General features: G+C 42.6%; 1 protein-coding gene across 2 annotated transcripts; it reads left to right on the top strand.

Moving 5' to 3' along the window:
• The first annotated feature begins 1,374 nt into the window (after positions 1-1,374).
• LOC141438275 (alpha/beta hydrolase domain-containing protein 17B) lies at positions 1,375-8,609 on the top strand. 2 transcript variants are annotated; one of them, XM_074102079.1, is made up of 5 exons: positions 1,375-1,464; positions 1,548-2,180; positions 7,240-7,372; positions 7,744-7,861; positions 8,472-8,609. In XM_074102079.1, the coding sequence occupies exons 1-4, from the start codon at positions 1,451-1,453 to the stop codon at positions 7,825-7,827; spliced, it is 864 nt and encodes a 287-aa protein (XP_073958180.1). In that variant the 5' UTR covers positions 1,375-1,450; the 3' UTR covers positions 7,828-7,861; positions 8,472-8,609. The 2 variants fall into 2 exon arrangements, with proteins under 2 accessions (XP_073958180.1, XP_073958179.1); XM_074102078.1 differs by having other exon boundaries at positions 1,375-2,180.
• The last annotated feature ends 5,852 nt before the right edge of the window (positions 8,610-14,461 follow it).

Raw genomic sequence — 14,461 nt, 5'->3', positions numbered from 1 at the left:
GAAAAAAAGGAGGACAAAAGTTTCCGAAAGATAAAACTGTCTCAAAACACAGACATTCATTGCCTAGTAACGCATAATTTTGCCATATTGCCAATATAATTAACTTCAGGTAATGCAAAATATTCACAAAAATTTTCTAATTATGAATAAACCCGCGTAGCTCACCCAAAAACTGAGATTTGACCTCACGCTACACTAGCGCCACTAGCGGCGAATTCATACGCGATAGTCCTCATTGCTTGCAATTTGGCAATATGGCAAAATTATGCGTTACGAGGCAATGAAAGTCTGTTTTTTGAGACAGTTAATTTTGGGACTACGCAACACTGTGGTTGCTCGATATTTTTATGGTACGGTTTTAAGGTGTATTAAATATGATTTTAATCTAAACTTTGTTTTCACGCTCGTAATAACAGACTTTGAATGCCACACTTAAAAACCTCACGCAACAGTGGCGCCATCTAGAAGGCAAAAAACGATAGCCCTGATTGCAATGCAAGCAAGACCGTAACGTCAAAAAAACCTCACGAAGTCACGATACTAACGCTATCTAGCGATATTTCGCCTGTCTTTTATTTAGCCCTAATTATGTGGCATTATAATTATGTATAATAGATTACGCAAAGAGTATTAGTAAGTCCACCCACGCCACACACCCGTCGTGGACACATTAATCATAATCTAGTACGAGTGTGAGATGAAATACTGTTTTAGTAAGTTGATCTCGCTTGGACGTTCTTGTATCCTGTCATCATCATCATTATCCCAGCCCATTTACGTCCCACTGCTGGGCACAGGCCCTGATTCTGAGAAGGCTTGGGCCGTAGTTCCCTCGCGGGCCCAGTGCGGATTGGTAACTTCACATCACACATACCACTGAATTACTTCACAGGTCTGTGCAGGTTTCCTCACGATGTTTTCCTTCACCGTAAAGCTCGTGGTAAATTTCAAATGTAATTTCACACATGAATTTAGAAAATTTCAGAGGTTTTGAACCCACGGACCTCTGCTTGAGAGGCGATTATAGATCAAACCATTAGAGTACATTGTGGTCAAACCACTAAGCTTGCACTAGGCCACCACGGCTTCCTGTCCTCACCGATTCGTAAATAAATTGTCTAACTTGGTTAGTATGGCATTACTGGGGGTCGGACATCGGAATAGAATGATTCTAGCTCAAGGTCCGTTGTAATTACTTTAGGAACAAAATATATAAGTATTAATTTCATTGAACCTTGTTTACATTTTCGACATTAGTTTAGATTTTAATAGAATCGAATAAATACTTTTCATAATAATTTTACAAAAAAAATAATATTTCTTTTCACTTAAAACGGCAACATTAAAAAAAAGAAAGCGAAAATGAATTTTGTGTTGGCAACACCAGTATCCCGTCATGGCTGAAATGTTGACGAACTGTCAATTTTAGTGAAATTTTCTTATTTTCGCCATGACCAGTAATTTGTGAGTTGTGGTTTTCTAATGGATAGCGTTGATTATTTTTTTATATATAAATAATTATAATTTTTCACGATGAACGGGTTAAGTTTCAGTGAACTCTGTTGCCTGTTTTGTTGTCCGCCATGCCCGGGGAAAATCGCTGCTAAGCTCGCATTCCTACCTCCAGAACCCACGTATGCATTCACACCCGACGAGACTGGATCCAAATTCGCATTGACTCTAACCGAACGAGCAGAATGGCAATACACGGAGCGAGAAAAGGAGAACATCGAAGGCTTTTATTCGAGAACGTCTCGAGGCAACCGCATCGCTTGCCTCTTTGTTCGGTGCAGCCCCAACGCGCGCTTCACGATACTGTTCTCGCATGGGAACGCCGTAGATCTGGGACAAATGAGTAGTTTTTATTTAGGGTTAGGCACTAGGATAAATTGTAATATATTCAGTTACGACTACTCCGGGTACGGCGTCAGCGGCGGAAAGCCGTCGGAGAAGAATCTGTATGCAGACATCGACGCAGCGTGGACGGCGCTGCGTACGCGCTACGGGATCAGCCCGGAGAACATCATCCTGTACGGGCAGAGCATCGGCACTGTGCCCACCGTGGACCTGGCGGCGCGCTACGAGGTGGGCGCCGTGGTGCTTCACTCACCGCTCATGTCCGGCATGCGTGTCGCCTTCCCCAACACCAAGCGCACTTGGTTCTTCGATGCCTTCCCCAGGTCAGTAGCCCACAGCTTCCTAAACCAGCCACCTCCTAAATATTTTGCAGGTATACCTGTGGATGATGAGGATCTAGGGGATATGGCAAGCCAGCATGCAAGAGCCAGCACTGGCTTGCCCCAGGTGGTACTCCGAAGGGGGCACCAAATTCCGTGTTGTAAAAACCTAGTCTTATTTATTGCGCTCAAATTAACTTTTGCATCTGTGCAAAAATTTTGTAGATCCAGCACTGTTGGTACAGATTTATTTAGGTTGTCATTGAGTGATATTGAGTGAAAAGCTATATAGTTCTTATGCCAAATGGATCACTGAATGATGGATGAAGTTGTTTAGTCGGCTGCAGATTGAGTAATTTATAGCTAAACCCTGTATTGTCTTATGTGCAGAGATTCTTAATCACATTCACCTTCCCTTTTTACTCTCATCCTATTCCCTATGATGGCCCACCTGTTCAGTTTCCACCTGACCCACTTAAGCTCCCAAACAAACAAAGTTATCATGCTATGAGTAAGTATGTATCCAGTGAAGTTACTACTATGCTATGACTAATTCTTTATCTAATTCAAGAGTGAATAATAAATGAACATTGACATTCATGTGAGAATTGATGCATACAAATGGTTTTTGCTATTATTATTGTTGTGAGAAAAATTCCAACATAATAATAAATATATATTTTTTTGTTGTTCCAACCACAAACTCTTTCAGCTTTTTATCAAAAAGTACTCCATTATCATAGTTATAAATAGCTAAAATTTGCAAATAACTTAATTATTTGATTATTTAAACGTGCAGGAAACAACAAGATATAAAACAATCACAGTATCCTTTCATGCTGTCAGGACATTGACTTAAATCATTCAAACATAATTGCTATTTACACATTCACAATGGAACTGTAACCCAGTTCCTTCATTTAATATGTACATTAATTTTCTAAACAGAATGACAACTGAGTCATGTTCATGATATCAATATTATTGGTTCATTGTACTTGAAACTACCATTTATCATTTCTACCTCATTTGTTTTGTTTAATGTGACTTGTATTAGGCCAGTAGGTGGTCTTAAACAATTTTATATAGAATTGTGGAGCAATGTTAAAATGAAAGATAGGAGAATGTCAATATTCCAAGGAGCCAGCCTTATCCTCTGGTGTGTGATAGTGATTAAGAGATAACACTATCAGTGCTAATGTTTGGATCCCACTTTAATTAGCTAGTGCTTTTTTATTTGCAAAACATAGACCTATTTGTTGTTATGCAGGTATTTTTAGAATTCAAAAGCTTTTTACTGTTGTTTCATAATGAAGACCATTACTTCTATCTATTGGAAAACATGAACCAACCTAACAAGAGCTGGCTGGCACAGTAGTTCTATGTTAGAAAAGCTATTTGCAAACAGTGGCAGCCTTAGTCATATTAGAACAACCCAAGTAAACCCAGTACATCTTTTGCAATTCAACTACCCTTACATACCTTTCAGTACACATATTTACTTGTTTGATTGTACCATTTTTTGCTCGAAATCCATCTGCTATTATTGATTTCTCCGCAATTATAGGGAGCATTCTCTGAATTAACATTTGTAAAGAGCTTTAATACTACTAGTGGCAGACTAATCTTTCTAATATATAAAATTCTAGTGTCTCACTCAGCGTTTGTGACCAAACTCCTCTGAAATGGCGTGACCAATTTCTATTTAAAAAAAAAATCTGGCTGCTGGATGGCTAAAATATAAATATTCTACATTTACCATGCATTTAAATTGGCTAGGCTCATTTATAATGGAAATATCAAAAATGATGTTGTGTCATGGTCATGCCCTACATGTCTTACAAATTGTGATTGTGAACATGTACCTATTCTGCCTCTATTATAAACATGTATACTTTCACTATGTAATTGCTTGAAGCCCTAGATAGTCATTGGGTTATTAAGTATGTTGCTATCACCTACTTACTCTACTTGATTACATCACAAGCCTGTATAGATATAGCTGGATTGAAAAATGATGTGTATTTTGTTTTCTATTCAAAACAATGGTAGGTATTTATAGGAATAGGAGCTAGTCTTCCAATTTTCCTCATTATGTAGCTTGCATAAGGCTGAAATACGGATTGCATATAATAGTTGACTACTTCCTCAACTTCCGCAACTCGACGTCCAAGTGCGCCTATTTTGCGTGATTAGGCTGTAGGCACTACTCATGCCAGCCTAGCTCCTGGAGGAAGCCTAGCAGACCCTTCACGTTGCCGGCGACTTCCTGCAGTGACCCCAGTGATCCGAGGTGTAGTGCCCTGTAGTTCGCCACACCAGAGCATTCCAGAAGGATGTGAGTGGCTCTCTTCTGCCTCCATGCATGCTCTGCACAGGGGGCTGTCTGTAACACCTAGATTATGTAAGTGCTTGTTTAGCAAAGCTTGACCAGTAAGAGCACCGACCAGCAGTCGGAGTTGATCCCTCCTAAGTCCGCGAAGCTTGCGGGACAATCCGGGGTTGATCGTCGGAGGGCTTCTCTGGTTTGCCTGCATGTATCTAGGTTTGTCCAATATATTGTTGGTGCATTACCTTGGTGTTGTGTCGCAGTTTGCCGCGCAGCCATCCAAAGGGCAGAGGTAGAATGGGTTAGGGACCGAAGACCTTCATCTCCGAACCCCCTCTAGCCAATCGGTCGGCCGCGTCGTTACCTCGCGATCCACTGTGTCCTTTTATCCATTGTAGTGTTATGGTGTTTGTCTCACTTACCAACGTCAGAGCTCGATGGCACTTGTAGATTAGCCCTGATGTCATTGTGTCGCTCTGCAGGGCTTGCAAGACTGATTTGCTGTCAGGCAGTATACGGATAGGAAAATCCTGTACCTTTCTGGAGTCAATCGCTGCAGTTGCCATTATGATTCCCATACATTCCGCTTGGAAGACGGTATTATGGGCTCCTAGTGGCTTTGATATGTTGATATTGAGGTCCTCTGAATGTGTTCCAGAGCCTGTACCAGTCGATGTCTTTGACCCGTCCGTGAAGATCCTTAGCTCTTCCTTAGTCCTTCCCCCGGGTCTTTTTGTAGTTGTATCTTGTATTTTTTATCGAATACGTACTGTTTGGGTATCCTGTCGGTGACCGCCTCAAAGAGTGGTTCCCTGTGTACCAGTTCATCAAGCAGTTTAGCGTGTGGAACTCTTACGATTTTCCATAGGTTTAACTTTTTAGTCTTACCGCCGTCGCTCCCGCCTCCTGTTGGATAAACAGATGCAGCGGCGGCAGGCCAAGCAGGGCTTCCAGGGCTGCAGTCGGAGTAGTCCTCATACAGCCCGTGGTTGCCATGCAAGCCAGCCTCTGTTATCGTTGTAGCTTTGTTTCGACGTTGATTAGTTTGGTTTGTGGCTACGAAACCACTGCACCATAGCTGATTATAGGTCTGATGACTGACTGGTATAGCCATAGAGTGACCTTGGGTGATAAACCCCATTGCTTACCTACCATTCTAAGGCACTGCCAGAAAGCCACTGTGGCCTTGTCGATCTTGTTGTTGAGATGGTTACTCCAGTTCAATTTGCTATCCAGTATTACTCCTAGATACTTTACCTCCGAACTGAACTGTAGTTCCGTGTTGAATAATCTGGGGGGGGGGGGGGTTATAGTTGCCCAGCAGTCGTTTGTTTGTGAACATTACCTGTTCTGTCTTCTTGGGGTTGACAGTTAGTTCGTTTTCGATGCACCATCGTTCCACGATCCGTGTTGCCTGCTGCGTGACGTCACACACAGTGCTGCTGACTCTACCGCTTATTAGTATAGCAATATCGTCAGCGTACCCGACCGTGTAGTAGTGGTGTTGGTTGAGTCTGGTTATGAGGTCATTTACTACCATTTTCCACAGTAGTGGTGACAGCACCCCTCCTTGTGGACATCCTCTGGCTACCAGTGCATGTTGTGTCTCAGATGAGTTGAGTCGGATGATTCTTTTGCTGAGCATGTTACCTATCCATTCGACCATGACCGGATTCACTCTGTGTCTTGTCAGGGCCGAAGTGATGCTGCTGAAGTTGGTCTTATTGAAGGCTCCTTAGGAAGGTAAAGGTGTAATAACAATACGCATTTGCAATACCGGGGTATTGCAGATGTTTATGGGCGGTGGTGATCTCTTACCATCAGGAGACCCACTTGCTCGTTTGCCATCCAGTCGAATATATATATATATATAGCTGGTGCCCGCGGCTTCGCCCCTGGTGTAGTTTTTTTTTTTTTAATTTTCTAAATCTTCTATAAGAACCTTCTCCTCACAATAGCAAACACAACAAAAAGAGAATTAGCTAAATCGGTCCAGCCGTTCACGCGTGATACCTTGACCAAGGGAAATAGGGTTTAATTTTTAGGGTTCCGGAGCCAAAATGGCAAAAACGGAACCCTTATAGTTTCGTCAAGTCCGTCTGTGTGCGTCCGTCCGTATGTCACAGGCATTTTACTCGAAAACTACAAGATGTATATCAATGAAATTTGGAGTACAGATGGCTTGTCAAAACCGTTATTTAGTTTTGTGGTTAAATTACAAAGATAAATATTTATAGGGGGGGCACTCCATACACGTAACAGAAATTGAAAAAAATATATATATTTTAACTCGCTCAACGTGTGGCACATAGTTCGACAGCTCCTTTGAAAAGATAGTAAGGTGTCTCAAAAACTTTTTTGATTAAGTGAAGATTTCCGGAAATAATCGCTCCCAAAGTAGCAAAAATTGTGTCCCCCCCCCTTCTATCTTGTAAACCGTTTGTCCAAAAAATATGGAAAGGTAATGCTTAATAAATACTTTCAACGAAAATTGGTTTCAACATGATCGGATATACCTTTTTTGACTTATTGCCAAAAAACTGGGCTTCTCAACAAAAGGACGTAAGTGCCGTGAAGACCTTTCTGGTAATAGATTTTAAGACTGTAGTAAGTGTTTTAATTGTGTTATAACCCTATCTTGGGCGTGTCCGACACGTTCTTGGCCGGTTTTATATATTAAGATTAACATAATTTCTATAGCTATAACGTAACGAAATAACTATTCTGTTTCAGCATTGACAAAATTCCAAAAGTGACCTCTCCAGTTCTGGTCATCCACGGAACGGAGGATGAGGTGATTGACTTCTCCCACGGTTTGGCCATTTACGAGCGCTGCCCTCGTGCCGTCGAGCCTTTGTGGGTCGAGGTAATTGCCTTTATTTTAATAACAGAGTTTTTACAAACAAAATTTTATCATGTGCATATGCAGAGGTAGATAAGAAGCACTATCTCTAAATCTATGTTTTTATTGAAACACCTGAAAGAACTATGAATGATACCTACCTTAAAAATTGTGAAGGAATGTAAACAGCATAGATTTGTCTGTTCTAATATGAGAATTAATGTGTTGTGTGATGTACCTACCTATTTGTGTCATTTTTGAAGGTCTGGAATAGTGATGGTTGAATATTTACGTTATTAATGCGTTTGCGTTTTTTTACGTCATTTCATGGAAGGTTGTTTGGGTTCAATCCGTGTTTTAATAATATGTGACATGATAGCTTTTTTTCTTGACAGGGTGCTGGTCATAATGACGTTGAACTTTTCAATCAATATTTGGAGAGACTGAAACGATTTGTTTCTGTAGAGTTGCTCAACTGACAAAGACTGCCGGCCTCGGGCCAGACAATTCAAGGTAGGCATGAAACAAAACATAGAAAATCCCAATGCCTAATATATGTATATTAATAGTTGGACGTAGTTTAATTAACAAAAACGGCCAAGAGCGTGTCGGACACGTCCGAAATAAGACTACGTAGCCATGACGAAAAAATCAAGTAGTATTTTTCTAAGGATTTCGTATTTTGTTCGGAATATTCCAAGTTTAGGTATATTTTATACCTTAGGCTTGTATTTACTCTTAAACTACCAATAATTCTCAAGAAAACTTAAGCGTTATAGTTTTCTTTATAACTTTGATATGCTTGTGCCTTTTTATGGAAATAAAGAATTATTATTATTATTACTTACTACCATTCTGAATTTTTCAAATTTTTCCACCCACCGGTTTAGATTTTAGAGGGGAGGGGGACCCCCTAATGGTTTTAAAAGACCTATCCAATGGTACCCCACACTACAAGGTTGGATGAGAAAAAAAAAATCACCCCCACTTTACTTTTATGGGAGGTATTCTAAAAAAATTTACCATGCATGATGCACCCTGTTAGTTTTTTCACGCAGTACCTAATTGACGCTCCTAGTATCGTAGCTACTCACTCGGTTCATACATTTTACCGGTGTTACAGGTGATGACCAAAATCCCGCTTCGACACTGAGCTCCGGCACAACGAGTTCCGCTACCGAGAGACTCCTCTAGCTAGTGGGGGCCGGGCCCAGCCGGGCCGGCCCCGCAAAAAATTCCGCGAACATTAATGGCTCCGCCAGCCCTCACCGGAGGGATACCGATAAAACTATAGACAATAATGGCGATTCTGGCTCCGGCCGTCCGAACAGTCCCAAGCCGGTCGCGCACAATATTAGTATTAACGTGACGGACACGGACTCGCCGGTGTGCGTGCGGCGGCGCATCCACCTGCGCTCGCTCAGCGACGTGACGCCCGCCAGCCGCGCGCTCCTGCCGCGCGCGCGCTCGCACTCGGAGCGGCCGCGCGCCTCGCCCTCGCCCTCCCCCGCGCGCCACGCGCCGCCCTCGCCCTCGCCCTCGCCCTCGCCCTCGCCCTCGCCCTCGCCCGCCGCGCGCAGCGAGCGCTGCTCGCCCGACGCGCCCCAGCCGCAGCCGGAGCCGGAGCCCTCGCCGCGCCCGCGCGTCCGCCACGCCGTCACCGTGCTCGGCAACCCGTGGCAGAAGATGAGCGAGCTCGAGCTGGACAAGTCCGGGAAGCGCGCGCGCGCCCTCATCGCCGTGTCCTTCGACAGCGGCAGCCGCGCCGCCGACCCTTGGGTCAAGAACTCGTCCCTCCGGAGCGGCGGCGACGCGCAGCGGGTCCGGACCGTGTCGCGGGGGGACCTCTCCACGGCCGGCACCTCCGTCGACCTCGACCCGAAGCGGGACGTGGGCTACAAGCGCGGCAAGCTGGAGAGGAGGTCCCCCGTGGTGTGCGAGTCGTGCGGCAACGAGAGCTGCGAGTGCTGGCGGCCGCGCAGCCCGGGCTGCCCGCGCACGCCGCGGCTGGCGCGCGGCGCGGCGTCGCTGGGCGCGGGCGCGGGCGCGGGCGCGGGCGCGGGCGCGGCGCGGGCGCGGCGGGGCTGAGCGCGGCGGGCGCGCAGTGCACGTGCGAGGCGCGCTCGCCGCGGCCGTCGCCGGCGCGGCTGCCAACGCGCGCGGCGGCGGACGGCGCCGAGCGACCGCGCCGCCTGTACAAGTCGGCGTCGCAGAAGACGATCGCGTCGGCGCCGGAGCCCGAGCCGGCGGTCAAGCTGGCGGACCCGCTTCTGGAAACCACCTGCTGAGCCCCGGGGCCGGCGACGCCCGCCCACGGATAAGCATTTCGTGTTGTGTAACGGTATGTGTGTTGTCCCTTATTGATGTATGATTATTATTAGTACCAATTTTTGTATCCCCTTAGTTCTAAGGTTTCAAAATTATAATTGTATCATATTCAATTTGTACGGAGACGATTGTAGTATGGTTTCATAAATATGATTGTTATTGTGTACTTTGGGAGGTTGTGCGTAAAGACGAAGCCGTGATTTAAATGAGGCGTTTTAAAATGTATTAGTTTTCGTTTGCAGCCATAAAATACTTAAGGAAGAATACTTATGATCCAATTTATGTAGTAACTTATCGTACGTAATAAATACATTCTCATGTAATTCCTATGAGTTGTCATGTCACTATTTCACTGCGCGCTATCATTTTCAACAAACAGAACGCACAATGGAGTGGTTTACTTTGGTTTCATTTAAATTCCTGTAAATTTTACCGTGACCTAATTCTTCCAAATGTTGTATATAGTCTAGATGATATGAAATAACTCAGTATTTAAAGTTGTTACCATAATCCAATAATGCATTATAACGGAACCATATTGGTAAAATTTTAATTAATTATGCATGCTATGTAATAATTTGACCATCATATCCATACATTCCATGGTTAAATTCTTTGGAGTACATTATGGTCCGTTTACGATGAACAATTCGGTAATGTCACATTCATAATCTCAATTAAATAAATATTTTATCTCATCCACTGTTTTATTATTGTTTCCAACATCAAACGTTTATTTTAATATCACTACGAAATCATTCACGATACACTCACTAAGCCATCTTTTGTGTTTTTTCAGTGTGTATTTTTTTTTGTCTACTTTGTTAAAAAAATACTAGGGCTCAAACGGATATGACATTAATTCATATATGATGATCAAGCACTTGATGTTTGTTTGTATGTTTTGAAACAAACGATTTCATTTACAACAAATAGTACCTATATTTTTTCTCTTAAATAATTTTGTTAGTGACTAAAAGGTGCTAGTAAACTGCCATTTGAGGATCACTAAGGAATTAGGTATTATATCTTTATATCCGACTGCAGCAGAGCCCAAACGGAAGGTTATCTCCACCACTTTTTTTTTACTATCTTCACTAAATGGCTTTTGAGAAATATGATATAGGATTTCTCGTTTCTACATAGAAACACATCTTTGCGACATTGCATTGCATTTGCATTGGTGCTTTGAGACATCTCAAAGCTAATTCTTTTTTAGTAAGTAGTACTTAGTCTAGTTTTAAATTTAATACAACTTGTTCAGGGAATGTATCCTATGAAAAATTATAAGGAGATAATCTTGGTCTCAACGGCTCACATAAAGACCGGCAACGCACTTGTGACTCTTTTGGTGTTGCAGGTGTCCATGAGCGACGGTAATCGCTTACCATCAGGCGATCCGTTTGCTCGTTAGCCCCCTATTCCATAAAAAAGTAACATTAAGGGGCTGTTTCACCATCCATTGATTAGTGTTAGGTAACCGACTGTTAAATGTGATGCTGTCTCCGTCTATTCGAGCTAAACAAATAGAGACGGCATCACATTTACCGTCAGTTAACACTAATCAATGAATGGTGAAACAGCCCCTAAACGTCCACTTAGGAGCACGCAATAATAGGTCCACACAATTTTAAGCCACATGCGCAATCACGCACCCTAAGGGTATTTTTTTTAATCGACTGGATGGCAAACGAGCAAGTAGGTCTCCTGATGGTAAGAGATCACCTCCGCCCATAGACACCTGCAACGGGGGGATTGCAGATGCGTTGCCAACCTAGAGGCGTAAGATGGGATACCTCAAGTGCCAGTAATTTCACCGGCTGTCTTGCTCTCCACGCCGAAACACAACAGCGCAAGCACTGCTGCTTCACGGCAGGATTAGCGAGCAAGATGGTGGTAGCAATCCGGGTGGACCTTGCACAAGGTCCTACCACCTGCAAAATGCATGCGCGCACGAGCAACTTTTGTCTCTCACATCAAGTCTATGGGTTAGTATGGAAGTGCGCACACGTACATAGAATTGATGTGCGAGACTAAATAGTCGCGGAGAAAAAAGTTGCTCATGCGCGCATTCCCTAACATGCAAGCAGTACCCTTAGTGTAAGTTTTCGTTTACAAAATACGTCTCGATCACGTTCGCGTTAAAATCTCAACTTGTATCGAAACACGAACAGCGCCTCTAGCGGAACGTTTGCGATGTTCCTGTTTCCATACCAGACTTGTAATACTATTAAGTATATTTCAAATCTGTGTTCCATACAAATTGAGATTTTACAAACGCGATCGAGACCTATTTTGTAACCGAAAACTTACACTAAGAGTTCAGGTCGACAGTCATTTTAAGAACTACTACTACGACCACGTATGGCTCCAAACATAAATCCCATTACAACCAGTCGCAGGTTTCGTAAACTAGACAGTGTAGCAGGGACATATTCCCGCTGATTCCTTGCTGTATTCGACCATGGCTCTTAATGAAGTATTAACTCTGCAAGTGCAACCAGAGCTTCTTTGCTGGGTGCAAATACAAGGCGTAACTATTTAGATTAGGTACTTTCTGTTTTTATCATATCACCGTGACCCGCCAGTCTGTCGAGATTTAATTAATTATTTACTTTCAGTGTCTAAATCACCTACCTAGACCGAGTAGATTTAAAATCGGTTATTGTACACTGTTATTCGATTATATTATTGTTGGATAAGTATTTAGACGTAATATTAATGTAAGAATACTTACAATTAGCAAAGTACGTAATGCTTTTCACTTTTTCCACAAATGCCTTAGAAGACCTATAAAATAAATACTTACGTACCGAAAAATGGTCACCCAGCAGAAATACAGTTTGTTATCATCATCATCGGCCTATCTTAGTCCACTGCTGGACATAGGCCTCTCCAGTTGTACGCCACTGAGCACGATCCTCGGCTATTCTCATCCAGTTTTTGCCAGCTAACCTGCGAAGCCAACCCGTCACTAATTCTACCCCTCAATAAATAATCATTGCAGGGGCAATCCCACGGCAGTTCTCATAAATAATTATGTACCTATCTAAGGTGTTATGAGGACGACGTGCGATAGATTTAGAGTACCTACCTAACTACCTATAATAGGATCAAATAAAGCCGAATATGGGCAATATCAGGGAAAAAAATCCGTGTAGTTTTGAAAATCGGTACAGTGTACAGTTATACCTTGCGGCATCCAGATAAACATATTAAAAGTCCTCAAGGGTTGGGGCTGTACTAAGGGTGTGAGGGGGGGTTGAAGGTACCTTATTTCAGATTTTTGCTCATATTTCGAATATTTGTACAAATAGCAATACAATTTTTTCGGATAAAAGTTTTTACATACGATTTTCTACAAATTTGGTCATATTAATTTTTGCTCTACAATCAATACTTTAGGAGCTACGGGTTGTGTACCTACCTAAGTTTTAACATTATGTTAAAAAGTACCTACAAGATTAAAGAATTAAAAACGAAATAAGTTTTAAATTTTAATTTAAGAATAGAAAAAGCATTTGCCTTTATTATCTTATTCATCGTCATATATATATGTTTTGAAGAATAAAGATTTATCTATCTATCTATCGGGCGACACTTTCCCGGCCCGGATAATACCGACCCTGTTTTTTGTGTACACACCCATACAAACTGCATCGACATCTTGGTCTTCTACTTCTATGATATCTACATGTACACGGTTTGAGGAGCCGGAGCTGGCTCCAGGGTTTCATCAGCTCCTCGCTTCAAACCCCACATACATTTAGGGAGGAATATCGTTACCCAGCCACTCTTTACTTGGTGGAATACTCGTAATGCGTGATATTTTCCTGACGCTTTAGTAGGGGGGAGAGAGGAGACATCAGCTTTGAACTTGGTGTAGAAACTTTTGTCTGAAGTAGTGCTATTCGAAAACATATGAGATACGAGCTAAAATCTGAAAATAGCTCAAAGCTTGTCCACTACAGTACCTTCAACCCCCCCCCTCGCACCCTCAGCACAGCCCCCACCCTTGAGGACCTTTAGTATGATTGGTTATTTGGAGTCTTTTTGTATTTTTTTATTTCAACTCCAAATTTGTTACTTTTACGGGTATCCCCGGTGGTCTCTTTTTCTGGTTTTTCTGTGCATCCATGTCTCAGTTTGTATTTTCGATATGACCTTTAGTATGTTCATGTGGATACCGCAAGATACCTATAACTGTACCAATTTTCAAAACTTCATTTATTTTTCCCCTGATTTTATTAATTTTCTCACCCTAACCCTACTATACTATTGTATGTATGTATGTATGTACTCATTATTGTATAGTTGCTATCAGATATTTTGGAGCGGCCAAGGTGGTCAAAGTCAAAAATATCAGAACATGCACTCTACGTAATTATTAAGGTAATTTAAAGTTCATGTTTCAATATTTTTGATCACCTTGCCCGCTCCGAAATACCTGATGGCGACAGTACAATCTACTACTGGTACGGGCTACTACGAAAATAGTAGGTATAAGCGTCGGCGGGACGGCACGATACGAATGTCGAATTTCGTTGTAGCCCTGCTGAATATGAGACTTTTATATGACTGCCTAAAGAATGAATTAGGTATATTGTTTAGTTATTTGCCCAGTTCGCTCTGAACCAGATTGGTGCTGCGACTGAGCTTGGATGAAAAAGAACTTAAAAATATCCACTGTCCCTGTCCTTATCTAATACTTTCTTGGCGATAGCACAGAATAAGTAATAGTAAGCGATAGTGACACTGTGTACCTATGAATATTTTGTGCTGTTA

The sequence above is a fragment of the Choristoneura fumiferana genome, chromosome 18 (assembly GCF_025370935.1).
Source record: "Choristoneura fumiferana chromosome 18, NRCan_CFum_1, whole genome shotgun sequence".
Lineage (NCBI taxonomy): Eukaryota > Metazoa > Arthropoda > Insecta > Lepidoptera > Tortricidae > Choristoneura > Choristoneura fumiferana.
The sequence above is the reverse complement of the archived record's forward strand: the minus strand, read 5'-3'. Positions and strand labels throughout refer to the sequence as shown.

What these genes read in the sequence shown, in the direction of transcription:
- LOC141438275 (XM_074102079.1), top strand. An exon ending in TTCTTCGATGCCTTCCCCAG is followed by an intron (nt 2,181 to 7,239) that starts GTCAGTAGCCCA and finishes ATTCTGTTTCAG; the next exon opens with CATTGACAAAATTCCAAAAG. An exon ending in TCGAGCCTTTGTGGGTCGAG is followed by an intron (nt 7,373 to 7,743) that starts GTAATTGCCTTT and finishes TTTTCTTGACAG; the next exon opens with GGTGCTGGTCATAATGACGT.